The 17,712-nt window shown below is 40.8% G+C and overlaps 1 protein-coding gene across 1 annotated transcript; it reads right to left on the bottom strand.

Annotated features, from left to right (window-relative positions):
* Positions 1-5,169: 5,169 nt before the first annotated feature.
* MCMDC2 (minichromosome maintenance domain containing 2) lies at positions 5,170-15,927 on the bottom strand. Its single transcript, XM_059861635.1, has 14 exons — positions 14,206-15,927; positions 13,989-14,119; positions 13,838-13,897; positions 13,327-13,522; positions 12,223-12,345; positions 11,949-12,056; positions 10,544-10,672; positions 9,792-10,023; positions 8,927-9,132; positions 8,456-8,622; positions 7,939-8,115; positions 7,080-7,222; positions 6,461-6,570; positions 5,170-5,999 (listed from the first exon to the last, which is right to left on the bottom strand). Exons 1-14 carry the CDS (start codon positions 14,303-14,305, stop codon positions 5,833-5,835), a joined length of 2,049 nt encoding a protein of 682 aa, XP_059717618.1. The 5' UTR covers positions 14,306-15,927; the 3' UTR covers positions 5,170-5,832.
* Positions 15,928-17,712: the final 1,785 nt, after the last annotated feature.

Here is a 17,712-nt window from a genome sequence, read left to right as displayed (position 1 = left end):
TCAGTATTTTTAAAAGGCTTATTCCTTTACATTGAAAGATTCTGACTGCTTAACCAAGAAGCAGGGGGTCAGCTGGACATCAGGAGGAATTTCTTCAAAGAAAGGGCTGTTAAGCATTGAAATGGGCTGCCCGGGGAAGTGGTGGAGTTATGTGGTGGAGTCACCATTCCTGGAGCTGTTCAAGGAAAGTCAGGAAATGTCACTTAGTAAAGGCTGATCAAATTGACAAGGTGGTGATCAGTCAAAGGTGATCAGTATTCTTCTCCAACCTAGTTGAATTTGTAAGAATTAAAAATGCTTTAGCAATAAGGGTTAAAAACATGGAAAGTTATGAATGGATGGCACAGAGAACACACCTCAGACCAAGCAAGCTGCAAGACCTCTATCAGTTTCTCATTGTACATGATAATATTCTGAATTTATAGATGTTGTCTCCTTTCTGAAGACTTTAAATTTTAAAATTACTTTTAGGAAAAAAGGAAAACCAAAATACTACCAAGAACAACTTTTGTTAAAAAAGTATGGTAAAATTTGGAGCTCTCCACAACCCCTGCAGTAAATACTAAATATTTACCATGCTCTGTAGGCAGCCAGAGAATCAGAGCAGCAAGCACTGTCGCTACTTACTGTAGCTGTATCCCTAAGACTTTTTCAGCATTTTATGGAATTACTACAGGCTTGTAAGAACATGCAAAATTACAACAGCAGTTTTTCAGTTAAGAAGAGTTCCCTGTATTTATGACTGGGGATTTTTTTTTTTTTCTTTGAGACAGATTATTCTGCCTCAGAAGTATGCCCTTCCTTCCAGAAGACACTAGCTTAGGCAACACGCTCCCTTCGACCAGGGCAAGAGCTTTTATCTTATAGAGAGGAGGATAACAACAGATCCTCTGAACCTGCTTGCTTTAAACCTGATGTTTGGTTCCAGTGCTACATTTCCTAGGCATAGTTCATATCCTCGTGTACTGAAACACAAGAGTTTGGCATTTAACACTAGGAATATGCACGTGCCTAGGAACACAGTTGTAAAATGTTTACACACTGCTATCAAGAGCTGGCATTCCTCATGAAGGAACCTAAAAGATCTTGGCAAACTTCGGTCACTGCCATGACAGCCGTTCCTTTGGAGGGATGGGACAGGTGAACTTCCCGCGGCCACAGCAGAGGCGCTGTCCGTGCAGAGCCTGCGGCACACGGAGCGCCTATCCGTGCTGCTCGCAGCCGGAACTCCAGCAGCGCCTGCGGACACGGATCATTTCCCTTCCCATCCCAATCCCGCCCCCGCCGCTCTCCCCGTGTCCCTCTGCGCGCGCAGCCGGAAGGCGCCGTGCCCGCCCCGCCCCGGCGCGCCGCGTATTTAGCGGGATCCCGGGGGAAATCGGCCTTTCCATGGGGGACGGAAGCGGAGTGGCCGCGCCTGCCCGCCTCCAGTTGGGGTGCGTGTCTCGGTGGGTGCTTGGATGGATGTGGCGGGGCCCGGCCGTGTCTGCAGGGGTCCCGCTGGCGGAGGATCCCGGGCTGGCGAGAGGAGCCCCAGGCGGTGGCTGGGAAGGGGGAATGCCCGGGCGTGGGATGTGCCCGTGCTGATCCGTGGCTTGGGAGCCGTCCCGCCGCGCCCCGGCCTCGGGCGTGGGAGCGGCAGCGGCGGCCGCCAAGTCTGATGAGTACAAATTAAAAGAGGGGAAATTTGGGTTGGGTATTGGAGGAAATTCCTTACTTTGAGGGTGGGGAGGCCTCTGGAACAGGAAGGCTGTGAGTGCCCCAGGCCTTGGTGGCCTGTATAGCCGGGCTGGACAAGGCCTTGAGCAGTCTAATCTAGTGGGCGGTGTCCTTGCCCGTGGCAGGAAAGGGGTTGGGACTGGATGATCGCTAAGGTCCGTTCCAGACCTATAACATTCTGTGGTTCTGTGATCCCGCCGTGTGGATCCGCAGCGATCCGTGTGATTCCTCAGCCGCCCGAGCGCCGCCGTGCTCCTTGGAGCAAGTCCTGCCGCGGCAGTCCGGATGTGTGCTCGTCTGAACAGTCGAGTGATTTCTGCCCTTCTCAGAGGAATTAGAAATGCTCCTGGTGGTTAATGTGAGAAACCGGGATTTTTTGTCATGGCAGGTCAAAGCAATGGCTGTAATCTCAGGAATTGCAGGGATGGTTTCAGGTGCTTTTCTAAACAGCCAAAGCTGTCGCTTGAAAGAGGGGTGATTGTCACGCTGCTGTGGCTGTGCCTGTGTTTCCCCTGGGCGCTGGCGTGGCGCAGTTCAGGCTGACACTCCAGCCGCACAGGCTGCCCAGGAGAGCCGGTGCCGTGGGAGACCTGGATGGACCTAATTACTGTGTGCCACGTAGTGGTTACTTGGAGCTGTCTCTTGGCTCATCAAGTCTTGAAAGGAATGACAGATTGGACATTCAGAGACACTTGGTTTTGCTGACAGATCGTTTTCATCAGCAAATGCCTGTCATAATTCAAAAGATAAATTACCTTTTTTTTCCTTTAGGGAATTGGAGAAGGGCTGTGGGGTGACCCAGCCTATGCCCTTGTTTGGGTTGTAGACACAGATCTAAACTGGTGGGGTCTGGCAGGGACAGGGCCCCAGGAATATCAGCAGCCTCTGGGATAATGCTCTCCTGCATTACAGACTGTGGCATGAGTGCTGACCTCAGTTCAACTGGTGGTAAAACATCAGTGAGTTCCCCAGAGTGTCACATGTGAGCTGGGGTTAAAGGCTGTACCCTGCCAGGGTGCTCCTCTCCCCAGCCTGGCTGGTCATTAGGAGCACTGTACTTGTCCTGCAATTAGTCATTCCTCACACTGGAGCTTGTTGTATGAAAATGGTCAGGACTCTGCTTAACCTTGATCTCAGCTGATGCTCTGTCCCAGGTAATTACAAGGAGAGCACGGGGTTCCTGTTTCTTGGACTGGCTTACTGTTCCCAGTGAAATGTTACTGCTTTCTGCTGCTGGCTCAGCAGTGGAGCTCTCTGAATCGCACATCTTCTTTTCATTGTTTTAGGCAGAAAGTGAAGCTCAAGATGAGTTTGTTGCTGGCTTTGGAAATCCTCAGTCTGGACTCTGCCAGGCCTTGCAAGCAGAAAGGTGCCACATGAATTCTGGAGCTACAAAAGTAAGTATTTCTTACTGTACTTTAAGATGTTGAGGGAAGCATCACGAAATCCAGATCAAGAGTTCTGAAGCTGTTTAATGGCTTGCAAAGTCCCTTACAAGTGGAAAAAAGAAATTTGATTGTTTGTAGGGTTAAAAGATTGAAATCTTAACAAAAGGTACTATGGCAGCTATAAAATCTCCTAAGACTTGCTCCCCAGAACCAAGCAGGTGCAATGCAAGAATTTCAAAGGAGTCAAAAGGGAGAGGCCTGTATCAGAGGACCTAGTTTTTAACTGGGAAAACATGACTTCTGATTGGAAGAATTCATGGATGCTAGCTGAAATGGAGAGAATCAAGTGACCAACAGTATATTTGGATCTCAGTCCATGCTGGCACTTCAACTGTGTCAATCTTGGAATATATTCCAAAGGGAAAGGGGACTGGTAGTGAGCTTTACCTGTAGAAAGATTCTTGGCATCTGGGGCTTGAATGTAAGAGATGGATCTGCATTTTTGTGCCCAAACAGAGCTGTTTGTCTCTTGGTTGTACTCATTCTATTCTGTGCTTAGCAGTTAAAATGAAGGCTCTACTTCAGTTTATGGAAGTACAACTCTTGAGACAAACTTAACCGATTCCCTTGTATTTAGTACCTGGAAAAAGCAGCCTTACATAGGCAGGAAACTGCTGGCATAGTGATGATGACCCTTTGCCGTTTACCCAACTGAATGTTGTGATGAGCAGTGTTGTATATCTGATGTGCCAGCTAATCAGTAGGGTTTTCCACTTTGATTTGCTCCTGTCATTTCTGATTTTATTTATTTTTTTGTCAAGGTTCCATGACATCAGATGACCACCCCCACTGTATTCCCGCCTTGTGTGTGCACATAGGGCCAACAGGAGAGTCCACCCACTTGTAGAAGTGTGGGTGTTTAAGGAGGTCAGTTGCTTTTTTACTGTCACAAGTGCTCAGGCTCCTGCAGGCTGTACTGGCCATGTTGGCTGCTATCCTTTCCTTGTGGTGCTGCTACAAATCTACCAATTTTCAAGAGCTCACCAATTTTCAAGGGAGAAACTGGGGAGAAGCAAGGATAAAATGTTGTGCTCTTTCCGCAGAAAACCCCTAATATTGCTTCTCAAAAACAGTGATTTATAAAGGAATTCTATTTCAGTCTACCCTTAAAGAGTAATTTTTCTGGCATAATGATGAGACTTTTGCCGTTTACCCATCTGACTGTTTTTTGATGTGTATCTTGAGATCTGAAATGCCAGTGAGGGTAATACCTTTGTGTAAGATTAATTGAGGGTACAGGAAACTAACTCATTACTGTTATTGTTCTTAGCTTGAAAACAGCAGCCTGGAATGTGGAGTTCTAATGCATTTGGAAATGCTTCCATTGCCCTTCTGCTCGTCAGAAATCCTGCTTGGTTCCACAGTACGGCGTGGAGTAGCTGTTCACTGAAAATGAATTATCCTGGAATGAAATTCAGGGTTGAGTGTCACTCTAGAAAGAGGAGCGGCCTTCTAGGCAGTCTGAGAACTTAGTATCAATTTTTGAGTGTATCAAATAAATGGATCAAAAGTGAATAAGGCAAAGATTAAAATGTGGGAAAATTTGTGCTGTCTGAATGAGCATTTACAGTGTTAATAGTGGGTATGAATAAAATCTTGGATTTCTGTTTACAGTAACTTATTTTTGTTGAGGCTATGGGAGCAATAGCACTCTGATCCTGCTGGATGACATCCTGGGTAGGAGTAACACAAGCCTTAATTATTCAGCTTGTCCAGATTTGACAGAAGTCTGGACAATTTTACTGCAGGTTTTTTATTTAGGATGTATCTCATGGATGCAAGGCTTGCTGAGGATTATGCCTAGTGCTATATCTTTACTAGGAAGATTAAACACAGGAAAGCCCATAGCTGGGGAACCACAGGGTGCTCCAAACAACTCCATCTCTTACCAAACGTTCTTCATTTGCTTTTACAGTGAGGTAGAGCTGAACTCATTGAGCTTCCTGCCTGCCAGATTGTCTAATACTCTTTTACATAACTGTAGCACTCTACTATCCCCTGCAGTCTATATAAAATAGTGTGGAAACACTGGGTTTTGCGGATTGTGCGGGTTTAGTGGGTTTCTTTTCTGGTTTGTTTGGTTGTAGGCTTTTTTGTTTTGTTTGGGTTTTGGCTGCAGGAGCATCTGGCATCCTTGTCTAATCTTGTATTGCTTTAGTGTAAAAAGACACTGAACATGAAGTAGTATGATAATACTTTTATACATTTTGAAATCTATACAACATGAGTAAGTAAAGACTGTGGACTTAAACTATGAAAATAAGGGTTTTAATGTTCTTAAAAGTCCTTAACCCTTTGGGTGGGTGATACATTTGAAAGGAAGCAAGAAAAACTGCTGAAATGAAACATTAGATTCTGAACTGATGGTTTAATTTTTAGTTGTAGTCTCACTAAAAATCCTCAATCCTAAATCACTCCTTGCCTAGCTGTGAGTGGTAGCTAGAAAGAGAAGTTCTGGTTGGGACTGTATTCTGAAGCCATGGCTTTCCAGGATGAAGACATCCTACCTGCCTTCAAATAACTCAGAAAACTTGTAATTCAAGTCCTGTCAGCTATGCTTTATTCCTTGGTAAAACATCACTGAACTGTCTTCTGTTTTTAGTAATTTTGGATTTCTAACTGTAGCCTCTCAAAAAGCCAAAGCCTCAGGCTTTACTTAGCGTTTTTACTCTTCATTAGTGTTAATGTGAATTCCTGGGCTATAGGCAGCAATAAACTTCAGCAGTTGATGGTGACACTGCATGAGGTAAATATCTCTCTGTTGCAGGGAGTTTTCATCACTGAGGTCAAATGGAAATACAGGATTTGGTGCTACACATAGTGCAGATGTGCCTAGGCAAAGAAGAAATTAGGCTGTAAGACTTTATATTTGCCAATATCAAGGGAACAAAGAGCTGTGATGCAAATTACTTAGTAATACAATCCTAGATCATAATTCTTACCTTGCTTCCAAATCTGTGTGAAAAAATATGACTGATGCTTAATAAACAAAAAAAGTCCAATGTTTTTGGTTTCCCCAGGGAGGGAAATCTGTCCTTAGTTCACCCTGAGCCAGTGTTAGAAGTGCAATGCCTTAAATAAACCCATATGAAGGACAGACTTGGTGCTGGCCTGTGGCCTTGTTACATATAGCACTGAGACAAACTGACAGACTTCTCCAGTATCTGTCTTCAGCAGTGGAAATTCTAGATTTTGATTTGAAATTACCTGCTATTGCAGTCAATGGATCTAGAATTTTTTCAGACTGACCAAACAGTGATGCACCCAAGCCTAAGGAACTGTTGTGCATTTACCATGTTTTAGGGTCAGCGATGACTCAAGCAACAAGATGGCAATCACTGCATCTTCCTCAAGTACTCTCTGCCTTAAACTGAGCTTGGCATGAGCCTTAGCCAGTGAAATCCTAAGAGATCAATATAAGCATGTCAGAAATAAAAAACAACTGCAAGCATTAATGTGTAGTGCCCTGTATCAAGCACTTGTAAATTAAAAGTTAAGGTTGGGGTGTTTTTTTTCATACTTCAGCTATGCAGTTACACTTACCACTGACAAAATACATATTATGCATGAACTTTCTGTGCTAAAAACTGGAACTTTGCATGTTATCCATTAATACTATTTTTGCTCCCATAATAAAGCTGTACATATTTAAATCCCATTTTTTTTCTAGATAGCTTTAATAATGATATGTTTTGTAAATAGCTGGAGTTTTTAGTTTTCTTTCGCCTGACAAAGTTGCTTGAACTTGGGTTTCTTTTAGCAGTGTCAATATATAAAATAAATGGCATTCATAAATAGTAAGATTATTTATGCTTGAACTTTTCAAAATATGAGTCTTATGTAGCTTTTTATTAAACAAACTCCTGAGCAGATTAGCATAATTTCTCTTTGAAAATGGAAAGTAGGACATACAGAATTTTTAGTGCAGAGGCTGATAATGTTGATCCATGAATGGAATCTCTTCTCACCCTGCGACTTGCAAGATAATAGCCCTGAATGAGACTTTCTGCTTCTGAACTCAGTTCTACGTGAAGATTCCTAGCAAACAAAATAAACTAGAGAGAGAGCATCAGCTTTAAATATTTAACAGGAAATAAGGAATTGACCTTTTTTCACACCTTTTAATATACCAGTGGCATAGTCTTACAGGCTGGACAATATATTCTGCAAATAGCTTTACTAGTAAAGACAGTTGTACATTTGGCTATACTGAATAAGAAAAATATGAAGGATAATAATAAAGACACCTCTTGGATAATGTGGGTTGCAAGGGACCTTAAAGGTTATCCTGTTCCAACTTTACTCCAATGGACTCCTGTACTCCATTGGAACTCTCGTTCCAGCTTTACTTTCCACTAGACCAGGTTGCTCAGAGCCCCATCCAACCTAGCCTTGAACACTTCCATAGAGGAATCACGTGTTAGTTATGCTAAAGATATTGACAATTTTATTAGAATGGAATATTAGCTTCTACTACTGGTTGTAAACTTTTTGGTCAAAAATAGATACTGGAGATCTGTTCTCGTATAAATGTTAACTTAGTATGTTTTCCAAAAACACTCTCAAACTGTATTTATTATACTGACCCTTTCCAAGATCTTAAGCTGCTTTTGTCAATGTTCCTAATAGTGCTAGTGGAAATATGGTGGGGGAAAGGGCAGAAAGTGAGTATTAAAAGTAAGCAGACAGCAGAGAAAACTTTCTGATGCCAAACCCAATATGATATTCACAATTATATTGCATTTCTAAATTATTGTGTATCATTTGTTACCTCCTCGTAGTCCTGTGTTCTGAATTGCTGTGAAACTTTGTACAGCATGGCTTCAGGATTAATGGCTTTTTTCAAGGTATGATATACAACAGGAGAAGACAGGCGACTTGAAGGAAACTCAGTGTAGATCAAGAGCCCAAAACCATCTACAAGGTTAACTGGAATCAAACTCACATCCTAAAGAAAAGATCCAAAGAAAGAAAACATCTACATCTTTATTTTGGGCTTTTGACTTGTGGAAGCATCACAGTGTTTTATATCTGAAATATCCTATATCCACTTATACTGCAAGATTATCTAATGAATTACCTGTACTACTTGGTTAAATGCTGTTTGAGTGACACCTACATTTTTGGGAAAGCTATCTATCTCATTTTAGAAGATACTTGATTTAAAGTTATTTAAGTTGTGACTTTCTGGGAACTACTAACAAGTTTTACTGTTTTCATTATTGGTAGAAATAAACACCGATTGCAGCTATAGCACAGTTCCTCTCACAACAAGGCATGTGCTTTACCATCTGTCCTATTAGAAAGTTCTCCTTTTGTATATGTTTCTTTGAGGAAGAGTCCACATCTACAAAGGACCAAAAGTTGGTCTGAACTGAAACAGTGACTTGTTGGTCAGCCTCTTCTCCATACTTCTTCCCAGGAATAAATACTGTTGTTGTTCTGCTCTCTAGCACTAGGATAAGACAAAATTCATCAGTTACGTGATGGATTTAGCTTAGCTATAAGTTCTAGACTCACACACATCTGAAATCAGTCATGATTATGATTTTGCTAAATTGTTATGATTAATGAATGTCTGTAGTGTAGCAGATTTAAGTTTACAGGACCTTGGCTTTTTTGTCCTTGCGTCTTACAGACTCATTAAAGTGTACAGATTTTTGCAGCATTTGAGGGCCATAAGCTGGGGAACAGACCTAGCCTTGAATTTGCATATTTGTTTACTTCTGTCCCCTCATTTGTTAGGAGTGGGAGATTACCAGACTGAAGAAGTTCAAGTTTATCCTTTTTATATGAACTTAAGTCTCCTATGTAACAGATGCCACCCTTGGCCAGCACAGCGCTGCAGGCTTGAATACTGGCACTTCCAGTTCCGTGTTTATCTTTGGACACGCAAGGAAAAATGTCACTGGAAGGTGGGTGTCGTATGCCACGGGGCAGAAGACATAAGCTGTAATTCAGAAGCCTGGAGAATTAAACAATTCTGTCAGTCATGAATTGTTAAATTATTAACTTTAAAAAAACTTGATAAGTATTAAGACTCACTTAGAAACAACAACAACATCAACAAATCCTTAACATGAAACCAGCATCAAAACTAACTGTTTAAATACAAAAGGTTCAAGCCTGCTTTCTAACAGCTGTCCTCAAGATATTTCTTATGGATTAAACATGAGGCAAATCACGGGTTGCAAAAGTAAATCCTAGGAAATCAAAGACATCTCATAATTCAACCCCACACTGTTAATTTCTCTTTCTATTCTACAGAAACTTTTGAAAAGATGAGCCCTTTTTCTTTGTTACCGGCTTCTGGGACAGCCTTCAGTTTTGATTTTAGAGGAACGAGCTTTTATCTGAACTCTGCAAAACAGTGCCTAGTGTTAAATTTTTACCGTAATCTTGTGAGAGTTTTCAAAAATTTTACAATTAATGAAGTTCTGATCTAGAGTTACCACGCGAAAGAAAAATGTCCAAGGGATAAAAATTGAGTATTTAACTAAGTTGGAGCCTTGTATATTCTTTTAAAATAAAGTCTGTAGCTTTTCATGTAAGACCAATCCTATTATCTTTAAAAAGACTAGATTTTAAATTCTAATTTCTGTGGGAAAAAAGGAATCTCTTTACCTGTCAATTACTAGTGGGTCACTTGTCATAATCAAGAGATCCAGATAATCTGCATTTTCTTTTTCACATGTCTGTACTAGACTCAGCAATATTGCAAGTTTAAGAGTATTGTAAGTGCCTGGTGGAACAACTTGAGAAGCAAAGATGTTGGCCAGGACAGCAGTAAACCTCCAGCATGAACTTGAAGTCAGTGAGAGCAGATACTTAAAATTCTCACTAACAAAAGAAGGACCTAATGGAAACAAAGTGCAGTTGAACAAACACATTAAAGAGACCTATGCAGGTAAGTTGGAACAAATCACCATTGGAGTCTTGATATAAAAACTTACTAAGAACAAATATATCTTTATATTAAGGACAAATTCAGAATGTAAGCATCTGACACTGTTAATTTTACTTATAAAAAGGTGGCAGACATGATCTGTTAGAATTGATGCAATAAGAAAGGAAAAACAAACTGATATATCAGGTTCATTTTATATGATTACAAAGTACTTTCCAATGGATAGGAGAAGATGGAAAGAGAAGTTGAAGAACTACTACATAATTAGGGAGTTTCTCAATGCATGGAAATCAGGCAAAAGCAGATACTCTCAAAAAACAGCAAGTACACATTTCGGGCTGTAAGAGGAAAGTCCCTGCATGGTTTTGTACTCTGAACCTCTAGGTAATAAAAAACTGAACGAATTATCAAGATTTTTTTCTATGGGGTTTTCCAGGGTTTAAGTGAATTTTTAATGGAACTTTCTTACCATTTGGTTTATAGAGCTGTACACTATTGACTTCTATACATGCAGTCATTTGTAGGCCATTTTGTACACAAGCTGGAATTCCTATAATCCTGTAGTGGTTTCCTATTGTCATTTTATTGGCCAGTTCATCTGCAAATAATAAAAAGCTAAGTGCAGGGGGGCGAAGCTACAGGTATGTTATGGCATAGAAACACTTTTAAAGACATGGTCAGAAAACTTACACATTCTGAATGTTTGATTTTATGATTTAACATTGGCACAAAACAACTGGAGGCCAGATTGATAATGGACTAGAATAAAATGAAACATACAATTTTAATTATTTAGTGCAAAAGATAAGGAAGGCACACTAGGTTAGGGAAAATAGATTTCATGATAAAGAAAATGGACAATACATTTAGTCCTGCATTGAAAAGAAAATGAGTAGTTTTTTGCAAGTATATTTCCTACTCTGAAGTTTGTGCCATTACCACTATCAGTGGTATAAAAAATGTCCTATAAAATATCAGAGAAAAAACCACAATGCAATAAAAAGGAGATACAAACTACACAGATTTCAAAAAGACCCACAAATAGCTTTGTGAACCTTTATATTTTTGTGCATCTTAGGAAACCAAATCCCATTTACTTTTTGAAAATGAGAATTAGATCCAACTAGATCTCAGTCTCAGCCTAAGAAACACTGTAACCACACTGATCACCAAAGCCAGCAGAAATTTACTGCACACAACTCTCAGTATCTTGACCATAGACTGTTCTATAAATTTTTATTATAATTTTCTTACTACTGGTTCTTTCTATTTAGTTTTCAATAAATGAACCACATCATTACCTAGACTTTTGGAATGGATGAGGATTTTTTGTTGCTTGTCTCTGTGTTTGGGGTATTTTTAAGAATTAATGGAAGTATGTTGCTGAGTTGTGATTTTAGTTGGATATTAACATTCGAAATCATTTAATGTTTGTGGTGGATGGTAGTGGTAGTAGAAGCCAAAAATCCTGATGGAATGTGGAAAACAGCTAGATTGAGTAAGGATGTTAAATATACATGAAGTTAGTACAGAACAGCAAGACCAAAGGAAGCAGAAAGGAGGAAAAAGCAAGCAACAGTTATCATAAGACCCTGCTGAGTTGGGCAGGGGATTTTAATTAAATGGAGGTGTAAAAGCGACCCAATAATTTTGCTATATACACTCTGCAATCACCTGTGCACACTGCTTTGTCACCTAGCTACTTTTTATAAAATTAAGGGGGGGGGGGGAGGGAGTACAGAAAGAACTGCAACATAAATAATGACTTTCACCATTTTAGCAAAAAAAAAAAAAAAAAAAGCAGCTACAATTGCAAGGGATTCTTATAGATCAATTCTAAAACATTTTTGACAGAACTCCAAAGTTCAGCTTACCTCTCAAGAACAATGTAAATGCCTGAATCCTAAAATGTGATTTATCAATGGAATATCCTTTCAAAGCATTCAGAATTTTAGCATCGATCATTTCAACTATCTGTTTATCTTTCAAAACAAAGGCAAAGAAAAAGGTTAGTTATCTTGAAAACATCTCTTTTAAAAAGACTGGTATATTTTAAGTGTGCTTTTTCCACTTAAATATTTTGTTTACTTATTATATAACAGAAGTAGGAAACTACCAGATCTAAAAGTAAGATTACATAGATCCTACCACCAAGTACTCTAAATTTCATGTCTTCCTGCAGTGGTGAAGAACACAAGCTACACACAAAATCAGTCCTCACTGTAGCAGACTCCGTAGCTCCAGGACAATGCACTCTGATACACCTAAACCCTAAAAAAAAAAAGGTAATAATTTACCAACGATTTAAAAGGAAGGCATAGTTCCAGTTTTAAATTTCCCATGGAGAACAGAAGAAATTAAAATGTGAAATCCTAAGTTTATTATGTGTTTCTTCAGATGAGCCTCCCTTACATATGCCACTAAAATAATCCATTTGATTTCTTGTGATTGGCCACGAGATGGCAGTTTCCCACTGCACATTCCCCAGATGAACATCTTGGCCGGGCTTTCTTGAGGAGTGAGCTACTGCGGCTTCTGCCTGGTATGGGAATGACATGGAATATGGATAGTCACTATTAGAGGTACGTGTCCTCCTAAAGATGTCTGTGTGACTTAAACTGCAGTCTCCAAACTCTGGGATTTTGCATCTCTTTTATAACTGTATGGTCTCACAGAAGAAGCAAAAAACCAGCCTTAAAAGTACTTAGGGCCTCTCTCTGCAATGGGGCAATAAGTTCAGTAATACTACCCAAAGCAGTAGTTCCACAGAAGTCAAGAAGTCAATTACTCATCAAATCATCACTTGTTCTATGCTAGAAGCTTTTGCCAGCCACTTAAGCATGTTGTCCTGTGGTATTTTTTTTATAGACAAAGTTTCCAAGAAAAAGGCATGTTACTAGTTTAGCTTATTTACTTTTGAGATATTATATTGTTATTTAAGTATTAAGTTATTTAAGACATTAAATATATCCAAGCTATACAGGTGACTTATGTTTTCTCCTATAAACTATCTTCAGCATTAGGAAAAGGGATTGCTGGCATACCTGTTCTTCCAAAACATTTAATAATGCTGAGCAAGTCCACTCCTTTCAATTAACAAAAATCCTGTTGTATTCATTACAAAAATGTATGCATATGCAATAAAACTATATAGGAAAATACCTTTGTTAGGCTAGGTTTTTAATGTCTTATTACCAAATTTACTGAAAAGCTTTTGAAATAGTACTGATTAATTTTTATATTTTTTACTACCTTCAGAGAATGGACAGGTTTCCTCAGTACAAAGAAATCTTGCTCCTTGTGTGTATTTTGTTACAGTTCCCATTGCAATCACTATCCCTTCAGACATATAAAATCTCTGAGATGTGTAATTAAAGGGATATGCAGAAAGACTCAGAACATAACTAGGTAAAGGTGGCAAATGGGTTGGTTTCAGCAATATACTGATCTGGCAAGAGACACAATATCATTAACATAAAAACATTTTTATTTAAAACTGCTTTAGTTTTATAGACAAACACACAGTGTGATACATAACTGTTTAAAAAAATCAGAAACACATGAAGAGTAACTAGGTTTCATATTAATTAATCTCACAATTACAATGTGGTAGGGTGAGACTTCCAGCTATTTTTATTAATTAATAATTTAAATAATACTGCAACCAAAGGGAAAATGAAAACCTAATACAACAATATTTGCTAATATTTCACTATACTTAGAAGATTCAAGATCTAAATGGAGAAAAACAATACAGACTCACCTGGGCTTCTGTCTGCAACTGTTCAATTAATGATAATGTCTTAATAGCTACAAAGCATACCTGTGATGGAAAAATAACTTCACTTAAGGAAGGAAAATCTTGTTAAAATTTAGATGATGCACTTTTCCCTACTCATCTGTTATACACTTACTGACTGAAAAATCTGTGCAGCTTGTAGGGGATTATGAAGAATATAGTTTCCAAGAGTTGCATCCAATTCAGCAATGTCAGAAGGATTAATTGAAATAATGAAACGATAAACAGCATAACTTTGGTTTGAGTCTGTAAGAACAAAAAGTATTTTAAAATAATAGATTTGTTAACATAACATTATGCATCAATTCAACAGACTATGTATTGAGTAATACCATTATATTTTTTGCAATCATGCACAAATTTCTGAAGGCCACCACTTCTGTCAAGGTAGACAAGGACAACTTCCCTCATTTTCTGTATTTCAGGATCCATCTTCCAAGATCTTTGCACACTTTATCCAGCTGTGGGAATAAACCGTGAAGAAATGATGGTAGCCCTGGCCATGCTATAACAGTAATAATAAAGGTACATACTAACAAAGCCGCACAAAATTAAAATAGTCTCTTTTTAAAGCTAGGCAATTCTTGAAGGATTTTTAAAATTCAGTTCGAAGCTCTTTCCAATAACTGACACATACTCTATTTCTGGAGTAAATTTCTGAAGAATGCTCTAGTGTTTTCATTTCCTTGGTGAATTATTTCACTCTCCTAATTCCCTAACCCATGAAATAAAAGTCTATCTTTAATTTTCCCTCCCCTGTAGATTTTATAATCAGTCTATCAAAAGTAAGACTTAAAATTTTATCTCCCTTATTTGAGAAGTCTGTTATAGCTGTTGAAAGTGAAACTGAGCAAAATCCCTTTTCTTAAAATCTGACTTTCCTATCCTGCTGTGATCTCCTGTAGCACCTACTTAAGGTGCTGATCTTGCACTTGCTTCCATGCATGTATGCAGACATTAAATTCTGATTCCCACTGGCAAAGCTTTTACAACTACAGTTTTTGTTTGGAGGCTGACCTTGCTCTTTAGTGCAGTTTTCATTGTGTATTACTCACATCTCTTTCTATTTTTTTTTTTTTTTAAGAGTAGAGTCTTGTACCATGAAGCACTACTTTGCAGAATTTAGGAGGAGAATTACTAAGGCCAAAATACGGTATTTGGTATATATTCATCTGTTTCAATGTCTTTCATATTTTCTTCTGCAAAATGTACTTAGTTCTCTCTGTAGACGACCAATATGAAACAACACTCTAATCTTCAAAAATAAGACTTAACTACCTGGTTAAGGATAGGACATGGAATTACTGAGCTGATGAGGGATCAAAGCTCACAGCCTATGAGATTCCCTGTAGGAGTTCACAGAAATGACTTAGGGAGGACAAACAAATCAACATCCGGGAGGAGTAACTGGATTCCAGCACAAATGCAGTGTGGCAGCAGCGTAAACCCTGTGGCCTGAGGCCTGTACACCGTGGGCTGAAACGTGTTTAATTCCTGAAGTAACAAATTAAAGGCACAAGTTAAAAGACAATTTATAATAGGGATTCCCACCCCCCACCAACCCCCCGGCCTTTGGGATTACTCCTATACGATTACTACCCCATCCTTTGAAATTTTCAGCAGGAAGGGCTTAAAGAAACGTACACCCATAGATCCACGGTATCTCTCTGGATCTGGTGTTACCCGGGCTGGACACGCAGGACACCACATATGATAGGAAGGACTGAGCTATGGCCCCACTCATTGTGCACTGAGCAGCCAGAGCCTAAGCTTCCGAAAATAAAGCCTGACCAGGGTGATGGTGTTCACCAGTGTCCCCACAGCCAGCTAACCCCACTCCAGGTGTGACTCGGCACATGAGCAACTCCTGCCCGGCTTCAGCTTCTATGCCATTGGCACCCCTGCCTCACAGACCTCCTCACCAGCTGTTCACAAAGCTTCCTGAGCCCCGTCCTCCCCCGGCGTTGCTGGGTCGGCAGCAGCGAGCACCGCGGGCCCGGGCTGCCCTCAGCCCCGCGACGCCGCTCCCTGTGCCCGCGGCGGAGGCAAGGCCGCCCTGTACGGCCCGGCAGCGAGGGCCCGGCACGGCGGGACGGCGCTCCCGGTGCCGCCCCCTCAGCCCCTCAGCCGGCTGCGCGGGGAGAGCCACGGATCCGCAGAGCTCGGCCGCGCAGGGGCAGCGCCCGGAATCAGTGCGAGTCCTCGGGGAAGGCAATTCCCAGCCCCATCCCACACCCACAGCTAACCCCAGCCCCGCAGCCACCGCCGGGACTGGCGCCTCTGCTTCACAGAGCTGCACCCACGGGCAGGGCACTGGGCACGGGACATGGCTCTGTCAGCGTGCGAAGTACTCCGGCAACGTACTTACAGAACCATTTTCTCTCATCAATACACACTGCACATTTAACTTGCCTTTAGCATGGCAGGCACTCTCAAACTTAGCTCTCCGGGAGAGCACCTCTGAACTCTATTTGTGCCGTAATTCAGTTCACAATTTTACAACCATCGTGCTTTTTCAGTGTTTCCTACGGTCTCTCGTTCCCCCCTCTCAGACCGAGAGATCGGAGACCACACCAGCAGCACGGCACCCGGCCTCCACCTTACGGGGAAAGGCCTGCTCCTCAGGGGCTGCTTGGGCTCCCTCTCTGCAAGGGGAGCAACAATCAATCAATCCCCTTCTGCAACAGACAGAGAGAACAAAACCCTCTGCACTAGTCACAAAAAGGCAAATCTTGCCTCCTTCTATTACTTATCAGCCAAAACAGGAAAGGAGTAGCATAGGTGGTTCCTGTGCAGGTCCACTCTCCTCTCTAGGCTTTACCACCTGTTTCAGGTATCACTTGTCAGAGCTCAGCCCTGGGTGAGGCAGCTACAACACTCCAGATGCATGTCTTACTTTGGAAACCATCCTCATGGGATGCACAGAGATGTGGAACAAGAGCACAGAGTACAGAAATACTGTGAGGCTTTATTGCCTGATGTTCTCCAGTCTGTTAACCTTTAGTTCAAAGAACTTGAAGTACTTCAAAAGTGACGTGCTGAACACATTCGCACTTTGCCAAAAAGGCAGACTCTGCTGAAGGAAAAAGCTTACAACTGCAACACTATTTTTTTTAAGAACTGCTGAATTCTGACCAAAAAAACCCCCCAAAAAACAACAACAAACCCCTTCATCCAGTCAGGCAGCTAGGTATGAACATCTTGGAATTCAAGGCAAAAATTAAAAAGGGTGCTAGTTCCCACAACAATTTCTGAAGTATTCACTCTCCTTCCCATCCCTCTACAGCACTGTACCTCCTTGACATAAAGAGAAGGTAGTTACAGTAGCCACAAAATTACAATAATTTCAGGAGCATACAGACTAAAAATTCAGTATGAGAATGGATACTTCCTTTGGAATGAATACCATCAATTTGTTTCCCAGTCCATTAGGAAGCCATGTTAAAAAAACCCAAAACCAAAACACAAAAACCAAACAAAAAACCAACCAACCGACCAAACCAATACACAAAAACTCAAAAAACCCCAAAACCAAAACATCTGACAACTGCCTCCCCCCACCCCCAACCTAAAAACTCCAGGGCTTTTACTTCCAAATTATATTAATGCCAAGGAAACTATTCACATAGCTGTTGGTTGTCCTGAACAGCTTTTTTTCAACTCTTGCAGAAGAGAACTATGGAAAAGAAGTGCCAAGCCACCATTCTGCTTCCACACATGATACAGTTCCTTCCTTCCTCCCCTGCCAATGTTAATTCTTACTTTTTACCCAATCCTTCCAAAACCTCATGCAGCAAATGCTAAGCATCACTTAACCACTATGTAGGAGACTGTGCTCT

The sequence above is a fragment of the Haemorhous mexicanus genome, chromosome 1 (assembly GCF_027477595.1).
Source record: "Haemorhous mexicanus isolate bHaeMex1 chromosome 1, bHaeMex1.pri, whole genome shotgun sequence".
NCBI classification, from domain to species: Eukaryota; Metazoa; Chordata; class Aves; order Passeriformes; family Fringillidae; genus Haemorhous; species Haemorhous mexicanus.
Note: the sequence above shows the minus strand (reverse complement) of the source record. Positions and strands in the feature narration are given on the sequence as shown.